General features: G+C 37.7%; 1 protein-coding gene across 1 annotated transcript in view; it reads left to right on the plus strand.

The window, feature by feature from the left end:
* The window catches only part of LOC112049113 (CUB and sushi domain-containing protein 1), a 96,943-nt gene that overhangs the window by 68,659 nt on the left and 8,183 nt on the right, over positions 1-20,101 (plus strand). The window contains exons 5-15 of the mRNA XM_024086892.2: positions 90-212; positions 1,982-2,145; positions 3,929-4,055; positions 4,599-4,748; positions 7,070-7,246; positions 8,300-8,598; positions 9,524-9,758; positions 12,990-13,163; positions 14,263-14,442; positions 16,693-16,929; positions 17,699-17,878. Of these exons, the coding sequence (XP_023942660.1) occupies positions 90-212; positions 1,982-2,145; positions 3,929-4,055; positions 4,599-4,748; positions 7,070-7,246; positions 8,300-8,598; positions 9,524-9,758; positions 12,990-13,163; positions 14,263-14,442; positions 16,693-16,929; positions 17,699-17,878 (2,046 nt within the window). The remainder of the gene's footprint in view (positions 1-89; positions 213-1,981; positions 2,146-3,928; positions 4,056-4,598; positions 4,749-7,069; positions 7,247-8,299; positions 8,599-9,523; positions 9,759-12,989; positions 13,164-14,262; positions 14,443-16,692; positions 16,930-17,698; positions 17,879-20,101) is intronic.

Here is a 20,101-nt window from a genome sequence, read left to right on the forward strand (position 1 = left end):
CTCCCAACTCTTGAATACGCTAGACGTACGAGGTCAATTGACCTCGTGCCGCAGCAAATGTGTTAATGATATCAGATTATTTCTCACAGATGAAGGAGTAACGAAGACGTTTACGTGCGCTCGACCTCTGATCGGACAACATGTGTTCCTGCAACTAGTCGGCGTTGAAGGCTCTTTGTCGTTGTGTGAAGTCGAGGTATTCACAACGGAAGGTCAGTACAATTACTTCATACGGTACGGTATTGCAAATGTACTTGTATACGACATTAGAATTGGTTTTACAGAGTAGAAAGAATCTAATTTTAACGAAAAATTCTTGTTTCCTAAATCTCGGAAACAGCTTCAACGATTTTAAAAATTTTACAGGTGGTTTTGGGGGATTGAAACGGATAGAATAGAAACGAATTTTGCTATTGTTAGAAAATATACTAAAAAATAAAAAAAAACCGAGCAAAACTAACGTACTAATACTTAAACAACTCAAACATGTAAAGCGTAGCGTTAGAGTGTAAAATTCAAAATTCAAAATTCATTTATTTCAAGTAGGCTCAGTTTACAAGCACTTTTGACACGTCAGTTGACTATTTGTAAAGATTCTACCACCGGTTCGGAAGGCAGGTTCTGCTGAGAAGATACCGGCAAGAAACTCAACAGCTGCTCTTTTGAAAAAGTCATACAGTACTATAATTTACAATTGATAACAATTACAATTTACAGCACAGTGTACACAGTGGTACTGATTCACAACAGTATGGTTTATTCATATCAAATTTAATATAAACATTTCATGTAGTACATGGAATAAGGCTCCGAAATATATCGAAATCAATTATTAAAAGTAAAACTTGATTTAAATATCATGTATTTTTTTTATTAATTTTCCAAACGTCAAACTTATTGTTAACTAGTAATACATTTGTTAACGTGACGATCACGTCTAAAAAAATATTTTTTTTCCGATCTAGTAGAACGATAATGATAATTTATGATCATTAAAAAAAAAGTATCAATTAACCTATTGTACGACAAACACAAAAAAACATAAAAAACTAAGAAAATATATATATTTTTTTATTATAATTTAAGTATAATTAGCCATTGTCTGCGACTTGCGTGTAGAAGGGTTTTCCGTTACCACGTCAAGAACAGTTCTTTTCCTTTCAGATATTTTTCTGGTACTTTACAGTATGCCTAGCATAAGATCAGTCGAGTACGAGACGGAGTAGTCCCAACGCAACGACAGAGTTAGCGATATTTCGTCTTGCGCTGTTATTGGTTGACATTTGTCTAGTACTCTACATGAGATACATCGATTGGTCGCATGTTAGTACCACTGATCACCTGTTCTACGTTTATCACGCAACGCGACTTGCTGAGCTATATCAGTGACGAGATAGGTATACTGGGGTATAATAGGGTAGTTGAATCATATTAAATTTAATATAAACAATATTAATTACATATAGTAGATACCTATATGAATCTCTGTTTGGTAAAGGTTTAGTGTTAACGTGACGTCATGAAACAGTTAAAATATAGACCACTAGCGGACCATTATCAGGCCCTGTCGCAAAATCCGTTCTAATCGAATGACTACTCTCTATAAACTACCTCTCTGCCAAATTTCATTTTTGTACGTCAAGCAGTTTTCGAGATTTCGTGATGAATGTATGAACATTTATTTAATAATAATAAGATTATAGTCGAGAGCGTTTTGGCTCGTATTGTCAAAAATATATAAAAAATTCATTTTTGATGTATTCATGGTCTCGAAAAAATATAATAATTTCTTTTCAATCTAGTAAAACGCTAGTGAACAATTTAAGACCATTAAAAAAATTGTCAACTAGCCTATTACCCTGTTGGTGAGACAGTCAAGTCAAGTCAACTTGTCAATAAATAAATAAAAAAAAAATTTGAGAACGAATTTGACGAATTGACAACCTCCTCCTTTTTTTGAAGTCGGTTAATGCAATTTCAGAATTCTCGAACGACCGCTGTGCGCCAGCGGGCGCGTCGGCGGATATAGAGCTAGCAGCGTTCGCAAGAAACTGCTACGAATTCAGCGTGGCGAAAGGCGCTTCCTTCGAAGACGCGAGGCGGCAATGTCAAGCACACGGCGGCGACCTTATACACGGATTTCAGGTAAATTATACTTATGTATATTTATGGTATAATCATATAAACCACCCACACATAATATTCCGAACCGAGAGAGAGAATAATGTGGACCAATAGCGGAGTCGGAAATATCGCTTTCTCCTTCGTTGCATTGCTTGGTACGAAAGTGATAAATGCCGCTAACGCTTGCTAGGCCTACAGTATATTTGATGTGCACACTACAGAGCCAGCTGGACTATTCACTATTTTGGTTTATTATCAACCTATATAATCTGAGACTTAGTCGCTAACTATTGGACTATTGGAAGGCTCAAATTCATTCAGCGGGCGATGGAGCGAGTTATGCTCGGAGTTTCTCTGCGTGGTCGAATCAGAAACAAGGAGATCCACAGACGAACGCGACCAATACATGATCAGTTTTATCTGATGTCTTACCGTTAGCGCTGCAGACACATGGACTAATTGAATACCGAGTGGCTAGCATCAACCCGACGCAATACTCGATCCCAGGACCTCGTGGTCTGAAGCAATATAGAGGCAACCATGGCAACCAACTAGGTCATCATCATCATATCAGTCGATGGATGTCAACTGCAGGACATAGGCCTTTCGTAGGGACTTCCAAACATCACGATACTGAGCCACCTGCATCCAGTGAATCCCTGCGACTCGCTTGATGTCGTCAGTCCACCTGGTGGGGGTCGACCAATACTGCGTTTTCTAGTGCCAACTAGGTAGTAAGACCTTCATTTGCTGCGGTCTAAAGTAGCTTAGAATGATCCAGTCGATAATGAAATGAACAATCAAACTAATGAGACTGATTCCAATCCGCGCTATCTGTTTACGTGATCAAATGTAATAATCCGTTAAGAAATTAATTTTCAATTGTCGATACTAATAGTACAAGATACTGCATTACATTTACCTTACCTAATCAAGTAGCTACCCCCCTTACTGTAGACCCATTAACCTATAGTTGGTGTTCAATTAGAAAAACACAAAGGTTTTATAATAATTTATCAGAGAATATTAAATAAAATAATTCAACGAAAGCTTGTATAGTTTCTCTACTTTCGAAAGACAGTTTGGCATTGGATGAAATCAAAGCATGAGAAAGGCACTAACATAATAAGACTGTGAACATAAGCAACATTCTATTGATAGAATGGTTTCTTATTTTAAGTTATTATTTAGAGTCATATAATTTAACAACGCGTTATGTTGTGTTGACGTTCCTTTACACACATATAAAGTACCTATCACATATAAAGACAAACACTTTTCCGGTGTAGGAAGAATATTCTGTATTCTGTGATGAGTGCAAAAATATGGCTCCGGATCTTAGACTATTTAATTAGCCGATTCAAATTCAGCCCGAAGGGAAAATCTGCTAAACAAAATAAAATATCTACTTCGCCTGACTCTCTCTACGAGTATCTATTGCCTTTTAGGTTTAACGTATTTTGCCCGAGGAGTAATCTAGCTAATTGCTTCGACGTTTTCCATTATTATGTTGCTCACGACCTTTTGCACTTGATTTTTTTTTAATTTATAACTTTATATTATTTGACTGACGTAACTTGCGTTATCGTCTTTTTAATGCAGAAGTTGATATGATTGATTGGCAGACTCACACACGCCGATAAATAAGAAAATTCTTTGGTATGCGGGTTTCCTTACGATGTTTTCCTTCACCGTTTGAGACACGTGATATTTAATTTTTTAAAATGCACACAGCTGAACCGTTTATGTTATATTAGGATATGTATGTATATTAACATTGATTTACGTTTTGTTGTATTATTAGGGAGCAACATCGAGCTATTTAATTCAGGAGTTGGAAAGACGGAAGACACAGTTAAAAACTCAGCTCGTGTGGATCGGTGCACAGAAGGAGCCTGGACTCACTTCCCGGACGTGGAAATGGGTAGACGGTGAGTCCTTAAAATGTTATTTTTCTACAAATTGTCTTTACAAAAACACAAATTTTTCCTCTTTATTAACCGACTTCAAAAGAAGGAGAAGGTTCTCAATTAGAGGTGTATGTTTTTCTAATTATTTTTTTGTTTAAAAGAGTATATTAGTATTTTTGTGTTAAAATAAAAAAAAAATAAGTGAACGAAATTGCCCATACTGAGTGTTTACATTCACTAAATTTCAGAAAATAAAATATTTTTACCAAAAAAAATGAAACCTACTTCAACGATGCATTACTTAAAAAGGCAAAATACAACATCGTACATAATGTCTTTTAATCGACTTCCAAAAAGGAGGAGGTATTACGTTCGGCTGTATGTATGGTTTTTCTATTCATCGGTTTAAAGGCGGTGCCACAAATAAAATAAACTTAAGAGCCTATTTGGTATAGCACCGTCTCCGCCGTCGCCGGTCTTTTTGAGTTATTCGTTACGTATACGAAAAATACAAATTTTCTCTCTTTAATGTATATTATTATTATATATAATTTATAACTTCAGGTGAAACTGTGTCAAAGCCGGCTTGGGGCAAGGATCAACCAAATAATTACAATGGAGAACAAAATTGCGTGGTACTTGATGGAGGGCGCGCGTGGCTCTGGAACGACGTCGGCTGCAACCTCGACTATCTCCACTGGATCTGCCAGTACCGTGAGTGTCACCTTCATAGGTACATATCTATGATTTTGTTAACTGCTCTGCGAATTCAAGCTGCGATTTCTTTTTCCATTAATGCAATTTTTTTTGACTGTGTAAGTGCCGTATACTCCTTGATGAAACCTCAGCGTCACCGGGGGCTTAGGCGAGCGCAGAATCAATCAATCAATTTATTTATTTGCAAAACATGCATTATATATACAGGTGGTCGGTAGATGTAGATGGTAGATGTATCTTGCCAATTTGGCATGCAAATTATTTATTAAGTATTTAATGATGGGGCCCGATTTTTTACATATAGCTAGTTCTCAAGTAATATTTTCACACTCTCAAACACTCAAGCAAGAGCTTAACCTTCACTTCACTTGTTACCTTTACAGAACGAAATTGAATAAAATGTATTTTACTTTATGCAATAAAACTCTCAAATGCAGCAAATCCATGAAAATCAAATGAGAGCTACTCGTACATGTAATCCCTACGTTAGCGAACGCTTGAAAAACTTGAATAACGATAACTTTCCGATCCGCGGATTTTTGTAGATCTGTACAAGAGAAATATTTTAAAATGCATTGTTTTGCCTTGAAGGCGTCTTTTGTGTTGAGTATTGTTGGCTTGATGGCTTTTTTGATGAAGACACCAAAATTGCTAGATTTATTTCAATACTACGGTAATTGTAGGAACAATAATCGTCTTATTTAAACTTATTTACACAAAAACTTGACAAGTTATAAACGGAAAGCATCTCCATCCTTTCGTTCATGGATCACTATTGTAAAAAACCTCATGAAAATCCTCATGCAACACAAACCACAGTAGGTTTTACTGTGCACTGGTTATTACATTATACAATATTTAAGAACAAAAATATTTAACAAACAAAAGAGAAGAGAAACCAAGAACAATCATTATCGGGTAGTTAAATAAATATCGTAAAAGTGTGAGTGAATATATACCTATGTATGATGATGATGATGATGATGATGATGATGATGATGATGATAGTACATACATTCTTGCGATTCAAGATTTTTATTCATCTCATCAGACACATTTGTACAGATATTTCAGTTTTTGGCGTAATATTTTATACACGCGGTGAATTCACTCGAATGGTTCTCGAATAACATTAATCTCTCCATACTGTATATTGTACACACTTGAAAAGCCGGATTAATAAGCCGATACTGCCATGCAAACTTTCACCACCCATTCAAATAATATAAATACCCAAAATCGGTGAAATACGTCATCATACGTAAATTTTATGTTGAAAGTTTAATCCTTCTATAATGCTAGTCAGAGCCCGATTTAGGAGGGGACAAGCGAGGCATTTGCCTGGAGCGGCAAAAATAAGGGGCGGCAATTTATTTCTTTAAAGACTTATTTTATTTCTTTCAACTAGTTTAAAATTTTATTACATTAAACACTAGACTCAAAAACTATATTATAATATAGTTTTTGAGTAGTATTATACAAAAACAAAATAATAATAAAAAAAGCATTTTTGGTGTATTTAAAGAGCGGCAAAATTGTTGGATCGGCCCTTGATGCTAGTAAAAAAGTCATCGGAATGCCAATAGTTTAAGAGTTCTATATAGAATTGAGTAATTGGAATGTTGTTTGAATTAATAACTTATACAATAAAGCTAAATTGATATCAATATTAAACAAACCTGTAAACGCGAAATCGCTTGTAACTTTAGATCGTTCAAAGCAAAGCAAAGGCGAAGTTATTGACAAACTTGCAATGCTGACTGGTGACGGTATTGCGTCTTGCGATTGTATAATAATTCAGTTTAATGTTGTGTGCGTTGAACATATAGCAGGTATTCGATTAGCTAAAGCGCCAGGGCCTGTAGCCATGTGACACGGTGATTCTCTTTCTACAAACGCTAAAGCTTCGAAAATAAAAAAATGTATGGGAATGAAAGGAGATCATTCACATACATTTCTGGGCTCTTTTTTGAAACTACGTATCAGTTTTTTTTCTTAGTGGGCACTTTTAAAAGTTGACAAAATGTATGGAAATAACGAATCATCACCTGACAACTTTTATGCCATATTAGCTATTACTTCCAATGATTAGTTCTAACGATTCGTGCCATTTTTTTTTTCGTTGGCCGGCACTTTCAAAAAGTGCCCAAAATGAATGATCTCCTTTGCTATCAACAGGTCACGTGATCAAGTTATTGATCGGATCATTCCCATACATGATTTTAGTCTTCGAAACGTTAGCGTTTATAGAAAGAGAATCGACTTGTCACATGGCTACAGACCCAGGTTAATAACATTGCCGATTTGTTCACTTATAGTACCTCCAACGTGTGGGAGTCCTGACAAACTGTTAAATACCACAATCGAGGGAAACAATTACAAAGTCGGTTCTACAATATCTTACAAATGCCCAGAAGGACACATGTTCGTCGGAGACAAAACAAGAGAATGTAAACGAGATGGATTTTGGTCCGGCACAGCACCTAGTTGCAAATGTAAGTTTTCTTTTATAAAATTACTAAACAGCACTTAATTGATATGATTAATTAATTAATATGATTGTTAATAGGGAATATATCTATCTTTTACATATTATGTTAATCAATGTGTGACTTTATAAAACTACTAGCGGACGCCCGCGACTTCGTCCGCGTGGTATTCAGTTTTTCACAAATCCCGCGGGAACCATGGATTTTTCCGGGATGAAAAGTAGCCTATGTGTTAATCCAGAGTAAAATCTATTTCCATTCCAAATTTCAGCCAAATCGCTTCAGTAAACGGAGCGTAAAAGAGAAACAAACATACTTACACACTTACTTTTGCCTATAAAATATTAGTGTGATTAGTGTGAAAACAAAAGCCGAGATAACAAGATTTTTTGTTCAGTGTACACGCACGCGAACGCTAAAAGCTGACGCTTTAGCAATTTTATGTCCGTGTAATATCAATAAGGCTATAAAAAATATCTGTACTTTTATTTATTTAAATCACATTCGTATACATTCCCTATTTATTTACATCTATACTAATAATATAAAGAGGTAAAGTTTGTAAGTTTGTAACATTCTTTGAAAGGGGTAACCTTCGGAACTACTGGTCCGATTTCAAAAATTCTTTCACCAGTAGAATGCTACGTAATCAGGGAATGCTATAGGCTATTTTATATAGGTATCATATATATGCAGAGTTATCATAGTTTTTGTCATACAGGTCGGACAGAAATTCCTCATAAACAGACTTATTCGCATGCGCTGCCTTATCCATTGTGTAAAATTGATCAATGTATTGGAGGCTTTATGTGCTTTTAAAATTTCTACAAAAAAGCCCGCGACACCATATAGGGGTAGGGTAGGGTAAGTTAGGGGTAGGGAAGAAGTGCACATAAGTAAAAGAGAACCTTGACCGGGTCTGCTATTGAATATTATAATATTTTGAAAAGTTTTGTTGGAGGGGTTGAAAGTTGACATCGATTTTTACGCGGACGAAGTCGCGAGCGTCCGCTAGTATATAATATATGTATTGTTCTTGACCTTATTTGTTTATTTTAGATGTAAACTGTGGTACTCTAACTCCAATCCAAGATGGAGAGGTTGCATTAGTAGACGGACGGACAACATACGGTGCAAGAGGAATTTATTCCTGCAAAGAAAACTACACTTTAGTAGGAGAACAGGAACGGTTATGTGGTGACGAGGGTATTTGGCAAGGAGAGGTTCCCAAGTGTCTATTCGATTGGTGCCCCGAACCGCCGCCCGTTGCCGGGGCTACAGTCAATATCGGAGGGCACAAAGCCGGCTCCCTCGCCACTTATACATGTCAGAATGGCTTCATTCTTTTTGGATCTCCGGTTAGTACTTCGATTAAAATTTATTAAGCAGTTTTAGAGCTTCATTCTTTTTGGATCTCTGGTTAGTACTTCGATTAAAATTTATCAAGCAGTTTTAGAGCTGTGATTGCCCAGTGTATATGACCTCTGCCTCCAATACCGGAAGATGTGGGTTCGAATCCGGCCCGGGGCATGCACCTACTACTTTTCAGTTGTGTGTATTTTAAGAAATTAAATATGTGTCTGAAGGAAAAACATCGTGAGGAAACCTGCACACCAGAGAATTTTTCTTAATTATCTGCGTGTGTGAAGTCCGCCAATCCGCATTGGGCCATCGTGGTGGACTAAGGCCTAACCCCTCTTATTCTGAGAGGAGACTCGAGCTCGAGATGGACAGTAGAAATATAAATGCGAATGTCAGTTTATTCGTTGCTTTCACGCCAAAACTACTAAATAATCTTTCGCCGATGGAAATCTACATAATCAGCGAGTAGCGTACGATATTTTTTATCCCCGCATTTCCAAGTAAACGGGAACAACGAGAGTGAAACCGCAGGGAATCCGCTAAGTTCATACATAATTTTCCAGTGTTTTAAAAAATATTCTGCTCGTAAAATAAAGTATGTCGCATTTTTTTAATATTTTTCAATTAAGGTTATTTCTTAAAAAGAGAGACAAAAAAAGAAATTAAATATCACGTGTCTCAAACAGTGAAGGAAAAACATCGTGGGAAAACCTGTATACCAGAGAATTTTCTTAATTCTCTGTGTGTGAAGTCTGCGAATACGCATTGGGCCAGCATTGTCTAATCTCATTCTGAGAGGAGACTCGAGCTCAGCAGTGAGCTGAATATGGGTTTATAATGATGAATATTATTATTTTTAACCGACTTCCAAAAAGGAGGAGGTTCTACGTTCGGCTGTATGTTTTTTTTTTTTTTTTTTAGAGCGTAACGTGTAACCTTGGCGGTGTTTGGTCTGGCACACCACCTTCCTGCAAGTACGTAGACTGTGGTACACCAGCGCAAGTGCACAAAGGATCATTCAGACTACTAAACGGCACAACTACTTATGGGTCAATATCTCAGTTCAACTGTGAGCCTGATTACTGGCTTGCTGGAGCAGAAACACTTACCTGCAATCGTGACGGAAAATGGTCTCACGACATACCTACTTGTGAACGTAAGTAACTCTTACTGCCGTCGATATAAATTTATTTATTTATTTAATAATCAAGCACACACATTACATTATACAATATAATAATAATTATACTAGTTACATTTTATTATTTAATGCAAGTTAATGGATACCCAGTTTGGGCGTAGACTTTTGTCGAGTGAGTATTAAGAAGACCGATTTTATTTTTTTGTTTTCTTTATCATTTATGTAGTCATTTACCGCGTAGTAGCACTTTTCGACCAGAAAGTACCTTGATTTATTTTTGAAAGCAATAGCTTTGTAATGTATTCCCAATTTTTTTGACTACAAATCTCACCTGATAGTAAGTGATGATGCAAGCCCTCGGTCTTGGGGTCATACAAAAAAACAATACTTGGGAAGGAAATAAATCATGAGGAATGTGACCATGCTCTAGGAATAGCTTTCAAGGAAAGTACCCCAAAAATCAGATGTAACGTCGATTATAAGTTACCTTACTGGTGGACTGAAAGTATTCAGGCGAAAATAAAGGATGTTAGAATAAAAAGAAGGAAGTTTCAGAAATGTAAGAATACTCAAAGAAGAGAAGATCTGAAGCATGACTATAAAATCCAAAAAAATGAACTGAAATGGGCAATAATTTCTGCAAAAAAACTGAGGTGGGGCAATATGTGTGACAATTTAGAAGATGACGTATTTGGTGGAGCCTACAAAATAGTAAAAAGCCAACTCCAACTACCAAATCCAAAAAGAACTTTACCTCTCAAAGAAAAGATTAATGTGTTCAAAGAGCTTTTTACAACAACACAAGAAGAGAGAATAAATATAGAAGAAGTAAATGAAGACAGAGACGATCTAAAAGGATTGAAGTTTTGCGAGGGGGACATCAAGAGAGCGGCAAATAAAATAAAACTGGGAAAAGCGCCAGGCCCTGACTCTCTGCCCCCAGAAGTCGTAAAAAGAGTCATATTAAAATATTCTACCTACTTTCTCACACTATTCAACGGACTCCTGGTAAGTGGGAAGTTTCCGGAACGCTGGAAACTAGCTAAACTTATTCTGATCGACAAACCAAAGAAGAAGCCCTCGGATCCTACTAAATATCGACCAATTTGCTTGATCAATATTCTGGCTAAGGTTTACGAGACTCTCCTAAATAGCAGACTAATAAGAGATATAGACGAAAAAGGTGGTCTCAATGATAACCAGTTTGGCTCCGAAAAGGTAGAACAACCATTGGCGCTATTAAGCAAGTTGTATCATATGCAAGAGCTGCCAAAGTAGAAAACCAATGGAACGGCTTGATCTTAATAGACGTGAGAAATGCATTTAATACGGCATCTTGGGTAAAAATAATAGCTAAACTAAAAATAAAAAAAGTTAACAAGTACTTAGTAAATAGCATTATAGACTATCTAGAGCAGAGAGCTATTCAAATTAACAAGGAAACCAAACTTGCTATCGGAGGTGGTGTCCCTCAAGGTTCCGTTCTCGGCCCAACCCTGTGGAACATTCTATACGACGATGTTATGTCAATAGATGTTCCAGAGGGGGTTAAATTAGTCTGCTATGCAGATGATCTAGCAGTGTCAGTGACTGCTAAAGATAGTATAGATCTGGTAAGAAAAGGTAACGAGACCCTGTATAGTGTGATGCTATGGATGACGCATAATCGGCTAGAAATTGCTCCGGAAAAAACTGTGGCCATTATCTTTAATAGGAGAATACGTGCGGATATCCATTTCACGTGCGGTAGTACACCGGTGGTACCCACTCCCACTGTAACGTATCTGGGTGTTACTCTGGACTCACGGCTGAACTTCAGCAAGCACTTAAATATGGCCTGTGAAAAGGCCCATAAAACTACCCGAGCATTGTCTTCATTACTGCCTAACACTCGAGGACCAAGTTCACAAAAAAGGAGAACATTAGCTTTGGCAATGCAATCCGTGGTAATGTATGCGGCGCCTATATGGGTGACGGCCATGGATAAAGACATGTACAGGAAAATGGTACTGAGCTCTCAGAGAACCATGGCATTAAGATCATGCTGCGCTTACAGAACCATCTCTACTGATGCTGCTCTTGTATTGGCAAATCTTATTCCGATCCATCTTCTGGCTCGGGAAAGGTCAAAAACATACAAGATGGAAATGTCAGAGGAAAGAAGTATGGCCAGAGAAAAGACGTTAGAGGCGTGGCAAAAGGAGTGGGATCAATCTGCGAACGGTCGTTGGACTCACAGGCTGATCAAGAATATTAAGAGCTGGGTAAACAGAAAACATGGGAGCATTACATTCGGAATGACTCAGTGCTTTACAGGTCATGGGGTCTTTAAGCAGTATACAACACGCATCAAAAAAACTGAGAGCTCCAATTGCATGTACTGCATTGACCCCAATGATGATGCAGAACATACAATTTTTTCCTGCCCTCGGTTCCGAGCTGAAAGAGAGGAAGTAACGAAGGACCTAGGACAAGAGATGACAGCAGATAATGTAATAAATATAATGCTGGAATGCAGTGAGAAATGGAATATAGTTAGGAATTATCTGGACACTATAATGAAGATCAAGGAGAAGGATGAAAGAGAGAATGGGAAGTAAGACTCGCGACGTTGGTGGTAGGCTTTATGGCAGGAACACCAAACGTCTAGAAGGTAGGAGGGGTTTTTAGCCGGTAAGAGTCCGGCACTACCCAAGATGGGTGTCCATGAGGATTTTCCCCCCTACGAAAAAAAAAAAAAAAAAAGTGATGATGCAACCTAAGATAGAAGAGGGCTAACTTGTTAGGAGAAGGATGAAAATCCACACTCCTTTCGGTTTTTACACGACATCACAGCGGAACGCTAAACCGCTTGACGGTACGTCTTTGTTGGTATGGTAACCACGGCCGAAGCCTCCCATCAGCCAGACCCAGACGAATTAAGAAAACACCAATCGGTCTAGCCGGGGACCGAACCCAGGACCTCAGTCTTGTAAATCCATCGCGCATATCACTGTGTCACGGAGGTCGTCAAAAAGCGCTTTAAAAACGGCACCACGAAATAAAGGCACAAATCGAGTTGTGCTTCTATTCGATCTTAGTGCATTCCAATACAGCCAATGTTAGGACGAGTCAAAATAAAGTGGACAGAGACATAATTATAATGTTTTGCAACCTCTATATTTATGCTCTACATAACGTTTGGTTATATTTTTTTAATATAATTAATTTAATATTTTTTTCATCATAACATGTCTTTCATTTCAGTGATATCTTGCCCGGACCCAGAAGTCCCAGCGGGAGGGTATATGGAAGCCTACGACTACAATGTTCACTCGACAATCGACTTCCATTGCGAGAAGGGACATAAGCTCGTTGGTGAGCCCAATCTGACCTGCCAGCAAGATGGGGAGTGGTCAGGAGAATCGCCGAAATGTGAATGTAAGCTAATTAACCTACATTGAAAATGATTTGTTTAAGATTCGTGGGGCCGTGCTTGAAGTGGAAATCGAGAGCTAAATAATTTAGATAGCTATAATTTGAAACTGTCAAGAATGAAAATGCCATGTCTGTGATACCTACTGTCAGTCATTGGAAAAACCGGTATACCTACCTACAGAATGAATTATATTCATATATATTCATTCTGTAGGTAGGTATATTCATTCTTCTAATAAATTATATTGTAGCTATTGTACGGGGCCATTACAAGGAGTAGGTAGCTATTTTTGTCTGGGAATAGGCAGAACTGGCCATGGCTAGTTACCGCCAAGCGATTTAGCGTCCAAGTACGATTTCGCGCAGAAACTATCGGAGGTACGGGTAGTATAATGTTACGCCTCGTCCTGCTTCAAGCGGTTGATCAATCATAGTTTCAAGCTATTGATTCTGACTACAATAGCGCACCATGTAGTGTTGATTATTGGCTGACATCACTTATCGTTCGGTCAGATCATAGTCAAGGGCAAACTTGAACTTGTCAAAGAATAAAAAAAAATATACTAGATAATAGTACTGACAGGGCCTCAGGGTTATGCCATTTATCTCCTTGCCAATTAGCGCGATACTATCATAATTAGGACTGCAAAGTTATTTGACATCAAGTGAGATCGCAGTAATGCTAGCAACCCGCATGCCCGTCTATTGTTTAGTGTAATCGTATGTCAAACCGTTCCCGCTGCAGGCATGTGGGCTTATTGGATGGTGGGTGGGTAGCAAGCTCTTACCGAGTTACGTATACACAAAAGCGTTAGCTTTTACCGTTGTTACTGTGCGTATACATGTCGATAAATAAATAATATTCCAATAACTTCTAACTTAGCTACTTTATATTTAAACAGTCGTTACTATTCGATATTAATATGTTCCACCAGATTATTTTAAAATATGATCATCGTTCTGAGAAAGAACTAGGTTTATTGAAATTTTTGTACACTTTCATCCACATCTACCCTAAGTTGTTTTGATAGGAGTCCACCTTTGTACAATGCTGACATTTTAAATTTTTTTTTTTAAATATAAATGGTATTTTATTTATTAGATGTGGACTGTGGAAAACTACCGCCTTTGCCGTACGGTACGTCAGAATTGTTGAACGGTACGACACATTTGGGCAGTGTCATACAATACGCATGCACTACCAATTACCGGCTAGTGGGAGCTGTGAGGAGGGTGTGCACTGAAGAATATCAATGGAGCGACTCATCACCCAGATGTGAAGGTAAATTTTGACAACAGACAAACATTTGAATAGCTTTGACGTTGTTGTGTGTTACCATTTGACGGCCTCCATGGCGCAGTGGTAGGCGCGGTGGATTTACAAGACGGTGGCCCTGGGTTCGAGCCCCAGCTGGTCCGATTGATTGGTCCAATCTGATGGTCAATCAAATGGTCTGGCTGGTGGGAGGCTTCCGCCGTGGCTAGTTACCACTCTACCGGCAAAGACTTGAAGAAGAAAAAAAAAACAAAACGACGACTGTGAGTGACTGCGAATTTTTTTTACATATGGGTATCAAATTCAAGGGCTCACCAAGAGGATATCAAAATGGTATATTATAGCCATATTAAAAAAAATTTTTTTTTATTATTTTACAAATTAGAAACAGGTAATAGGCATACCGTGATAGCCCAGTGGATATGACCTCGGCCTTCGATTCCGGAGGGTGTGGGTTCGAATGCGGTCCGGGGCATGCACCTCCAACGTTTCAGTTGTGTGCATTTTAAGAAATTAAATATTACGTGTCTCAAACGGTGAAGGAAAACATCGTAAGGAAACCTGCATACCAGAGAATTTACTTAATTCTCCGCGTGTGTGAAGTCTGCCAATACGCATTGGCCAGCGTGGTGGACTATTGGCCTAATCTCTCTCATTCTCTCGAGCTCAGTAGTGAGCCGAATATGGGTTGATAACGACGACGAATAGGCATACAAATCAAATCAAAGCAAGTAGCTTGGTATATTGATCGTATTGTATAACTATGTCAAACTATGCATTGGTTTGTGATTAAATCAGCTTTACGAAATCAAATCAAACCGCATCGCTTGGACATAGTACGAGTACGACGTGGAACTGCAAACTATCTGAGTGTAAGTAATGTAAATTAGACGTTTGCAACTAACTAGATTGCCACTCAAAATCAAACCAATCTCTCTATGATCGAACGCAGTCGCGCTTTACTTGATGAGCTTTTCATTTGAATGGCCTTTTGATTTTCTGTTATCTGGCAAAATTCTAAATTAAAAATTCATTTATTATAATTGTTTTTTTTTTATTGAGAAGGAATACAATATGGAACTTAAGCTAACTTTCAATTAGGCTTAGTTTACAAGCACTTTTGAAAGGTCAGGATTATGTCATATTTTTTTTAAATCTAATTGTGGTAATAATGGTCGAAAATTTAAAATTAAAGTTAAGTTAGTGGCGAAGTAATTTCTAAAAAAATTAAGCGAAAATGTTTTCTAACAGAAGCCAAGAAAGGAAGCTATAATAATTTATTTATTTTGCTATTATCCGAGAAAAACCGACGAACCCATGCGGCAACGTCACCCAGGTCCGACAAAATACTCTCTACGTACATTTCACCCCGAAACCGGAGCATCCTCAGGGAATGTTAACTCTACAGCGTGCAATTGCAAGTTTTTTATATATTCATGATGAACTTCCGCAAAGTAACACTTGCTTCTATCCAATATTTAAAAAAAAGGAAGCGTTATTTTGTTGACTGTGCACGATATAAGAACTGTTGGCTACTACCGTAAATATGACAAACCTATTAGACGACGAGCTAGTGAGTGCCAGGTTCGTCATTTAAAAGCTGGAAATTTGTCAGCTCAAGCCCCTACCATAGGGAAGTACGGTAGCCAATTACGGAGTTTGGACTGTGGTGTGGCTTTGGGAGGTAAGAGGTTTCAGGGACCCTGAACCGTCTGAGTATAAAGTGTAATTTTTATTATCCTCGGCAATATATTTATATTGCCCAGGCGGCAAAATAGTCGCCAGTCACTTTTACGGCAACTCTAGAGGCACTATTTAAGATAAAACTTCAAGGGTCTCTTGCGAAGAGAGAGTTGAAGAGATGAAGCTATGTGTTTGCCGAATGGTATAAAAAAGTATAAAAAAAAACACTTTTTACTTAATAGGTTGAAGATATGGATTCTTGAAACCTGTAACCTTCCAAAACCACCACTGACGAACTGAGCACGAGACTTCTCTTAGAATTAAGAAAATTCTCTGGTATGCTGGTTGCATTGGGCAAGCGTGGTGGACTATTGGTCTAACCCCTCTCATTCTAAGAGAAGGCTCGTGCTCAGCAGTGAGCCGAATATGGGTTGGTAATAAATGAATGATTGAAGTTTTCACGTGATATTGAATTTCTTAAAATCCACACAACTGAAAAGTTAGAGGTGCATGCCCCGGACCGAATTCGAGCTATCACATCTTGTATTTCATGCGTTTTATTATTATTTACAGAAATACGGTGTCCCGAGCCAATAGTAGCCGACAACAGTATAGTGTCAGTAACAGGAAACGACCGAATGCACGGAAGAACGTTGATCCGTACATCAGCGAGCACGAACGGTGGTAACACGTACCGTATCGGCGCTCTTGTGAAGTATCGATGCGAGCGAGGGTACAAGGTACTCGGCGAGAGCTTGTCGACATGCGAGGATAACGGCCAGTGGAGTGGAGTCACACCTAAGTGTCAATGTGAGTTGGAAATCTACATTTTCTATTCTCTTTTTTGGTGTTAATTTTTGACTGCAACCTCATCTAATATTGCGTAATAATTTAGAGATAGATGATTTTTCTTTTTTTACTGTTATCTTGTTTCCTTATCTAATTAGTTTTCACTATTTTTTTAGTTGCTTTCCATTTATTAATCCAATTTAATAAGTTTTACAATAATATTAAAACTACGTACCAACATTTATATTTTTTTTATTTATATATAATTGAGTCTCTTAGTTCTAATGGTATCGTAGGAGCTTTCGTTATTTGATATGTCAGCAGTCGAGTCTACATTACTATACCAACTATAATCAATCTAAGCGTTTTCTAAACTAATATTATAGAGAGGTAAAGTTTGTGATATTGTTGGGGGTAATCTTTGGATCTACTAGTACGTAACCGACTTTGATTTTTTTTTATTACTAGAAAGCCACGTTATTTGTGAGTAAGCATTAACACGTGTTGTTAATTTAAAATTAAAATTATCACCCGCTAAACCGCATTGGTGCAGCGTTGTGGGTCGAAGCTCTATATCCCATCTCCTATGAATAAGAAGGGAGGCCTGGCTTTGTAGGCTTTTGAAATAGGTTAAAAATTACAGTGTTCACGTTGCGATATCATAGATAATCAGGCCCAGATAAATTTCACCATTGCAATACCAAATACGTGCTTTACGCAATTTAGGTCATACCAATTTACAACAGCAAACTTACACAAGGTATATAATCCTATTGTTAAATGTTTGCAGACGTGGACTGTGGTAATCCTGGGCGCTTACAGAACGGCAAGGTAACGCTGGCAACAAACGCTACGTATTATGGCGCTGCCGCGTTGTACGAGTGTGACCAACACTGGCAACTAGATGGCGTTTCGCGGAGACTGTGCCAGGACGATGGCACTTGGAGTTCTGAGGCACCTGTTTGCAAAGGTAATATTTGTATCAAAAAATTAGTAATCTTGTAAGGGCAATTGCATACGTTTCTATAATAAACTGCCACATGAAACCTTTGGCATGTCTCTCAATAAGTTCAAAGTTTTTATTAAACGTAAGCTTATAGAAAAATCGTAGAAGAAGAAGAAGAAGAAATACTTTATTGCACACAAAAATACAATTATAAATTAAAACAATAAAAAGATAAATTAAACTTATTATGCAAAGGCGGCCTTATTACTAAAATAAAAGTAATCTCTACCAGACAACCCCTGACGAGAGAACTTGCGAAGAAAGAGCGGGAAAGTGCAATACATTATATGAAATTATATATATAAATAATTAAATAAATAATATATAATATATACGTAAAGATAATATTAAAATTTACATATGTATTACATAATATATTATAGTGTTAACGACAAAATTGCTTGGAAATGAAAGTATTACATGACAGGCTATTTATATACCTGTTGTTAAATGGTGATAAACTAAAAAAGGATAAACTTAGCTGAGTTTGTTGTTGGCTCTTCTCGGACCAAGGCGCTGGAACCCTCGTAACTTTAATTTTAAGTTTTCGAATAATTATTATCACCATTATCTTAAGTTTAATATTATTATCTGACGTTTCGAAAGAACTTGTAAACTAAGCCTATTTGAAATAAATGAATTTTGATTTGATCTAATTTATCTAAATATATTAAAAGCGAAAGGAAATACGAAATATCGAAAGTGCTCGTACTAAGATGAAATTAGGCATGGCGGTAGTTTAAAGTTAGTCGATATCCGCTAAGATCGGATAATAGGGCTAGATTAAGGAGGTCTAAGGGCTATATGAGCCGTGATAGCAAAGTGGATATGAACTCTATCTTTGATTCCGGAGGTTGTAGGTTCGAATCCAGTCCGGGGCACGCTCCTCCAATGTTTCAGTTTCGTGCATTTTAAGAAATTAAATGACACGTATCTGAAACGGTGAAGGAAAAACATCGTGAGGAAACCTGCATACCTGAGAATTTTCTTAACTCTCTGCGTGTGTGAAGTATGACAATCCGCAGCGTGGTGGACTATTGGCCTAACCCCTCTCATTATGAGAAAAGACTCGAGCTCAGCAGTGAGCTTAATGTGGGTTGATAGTGATGTGCTATATAACAAAAATCTAGTGTTGCGATGCATATTGGGGATAATGTCTGAAACAACTGAACCGATTTTGATGAAGTTTCAATTAAAAGTTAGCGCTTGACTGCGATCTCGTCTGATGTTAGTTTGATTCAATTTAAGCGTGCTTACTTGGACAAAGTACAAATTTATTCTACCCATACCTCTAACGTACCGGAACGCTAAATCGGTTGGTCTTTGCTGATAAGGTATATAATAAGACACGACCGATGCCTACCACCAGTGCATGCATAGATGCAGAAATGCTTTGCCCTACCCTGAGGATTCGTTACCAACCTGAATTACAAAAGTAATTTTCCGCTTCGTTCGATTTGTATGTATAGTGCATACCTTAGTTAAAAACCCTATGCACGCCACTGCCTACCACCAGACCAGACTTGATCCAATTAAGAAAATCTTTTGGACTCCAGGACTACATTATAACGTTCTTTATTTCATGCTGTGTAGTTGTATTGTGCATTTATAAATAATTACTATACTTATATTGATTTATAATTTATTTAAATTTTTATATTTTAGTTAGTGTAAGTGATTGTAAATAAACATCTATACTAATATAAACATTAGCTGAAGAGTTTGTTTGATTGAACGCGCTAATCTCAGGAGCTACTGGTCCGATTTGAAAAATTATTTCAATATTAGATAGCCCATTTATTTTAGGCTATATTCGTCATCAACCCATATTCGGCTCACTGCTGAGCTCAAGTCTCCTCTCAGAATGAGAGGGGTTAGGCCAATAGTCCACCACGCTGGCCCAATGCGGATTGGCAGACTTCACACACGCAGAGAATGAAGATAATTCTCTGGTATGCAGGTTTCCTCACGATGTTTTCCTTCACCGATTGAGACACGTGATATTTAATTTCTTAAAATGCACACAACTGAAAAGTTGGAGGTGCATGCTCCGGACCGGATTCGAACCCACACCCTCCGGAATCGGAGGCAGAGGTCATATCCACTGGGCTATCACGGCCTAGGCTATATTATCCGCGTATTTATACGGGAACGGGAACCACGCGAGTGAAACCGCGCGGCGTCAGT

This window comes from Bicyclus anynana, chromosome Z, assembly GCF_947172395.1.
Source record: "Bicyclus anynana chromosome Z, ilBicAnyn1.1, whole genome shotgun sequence".
NCBI lineage: Eukaryota > Metazoa > Arthropoda > Insecta > Lepidoptera > Nymphalidae > Bicyclus > Bicyclus anynana.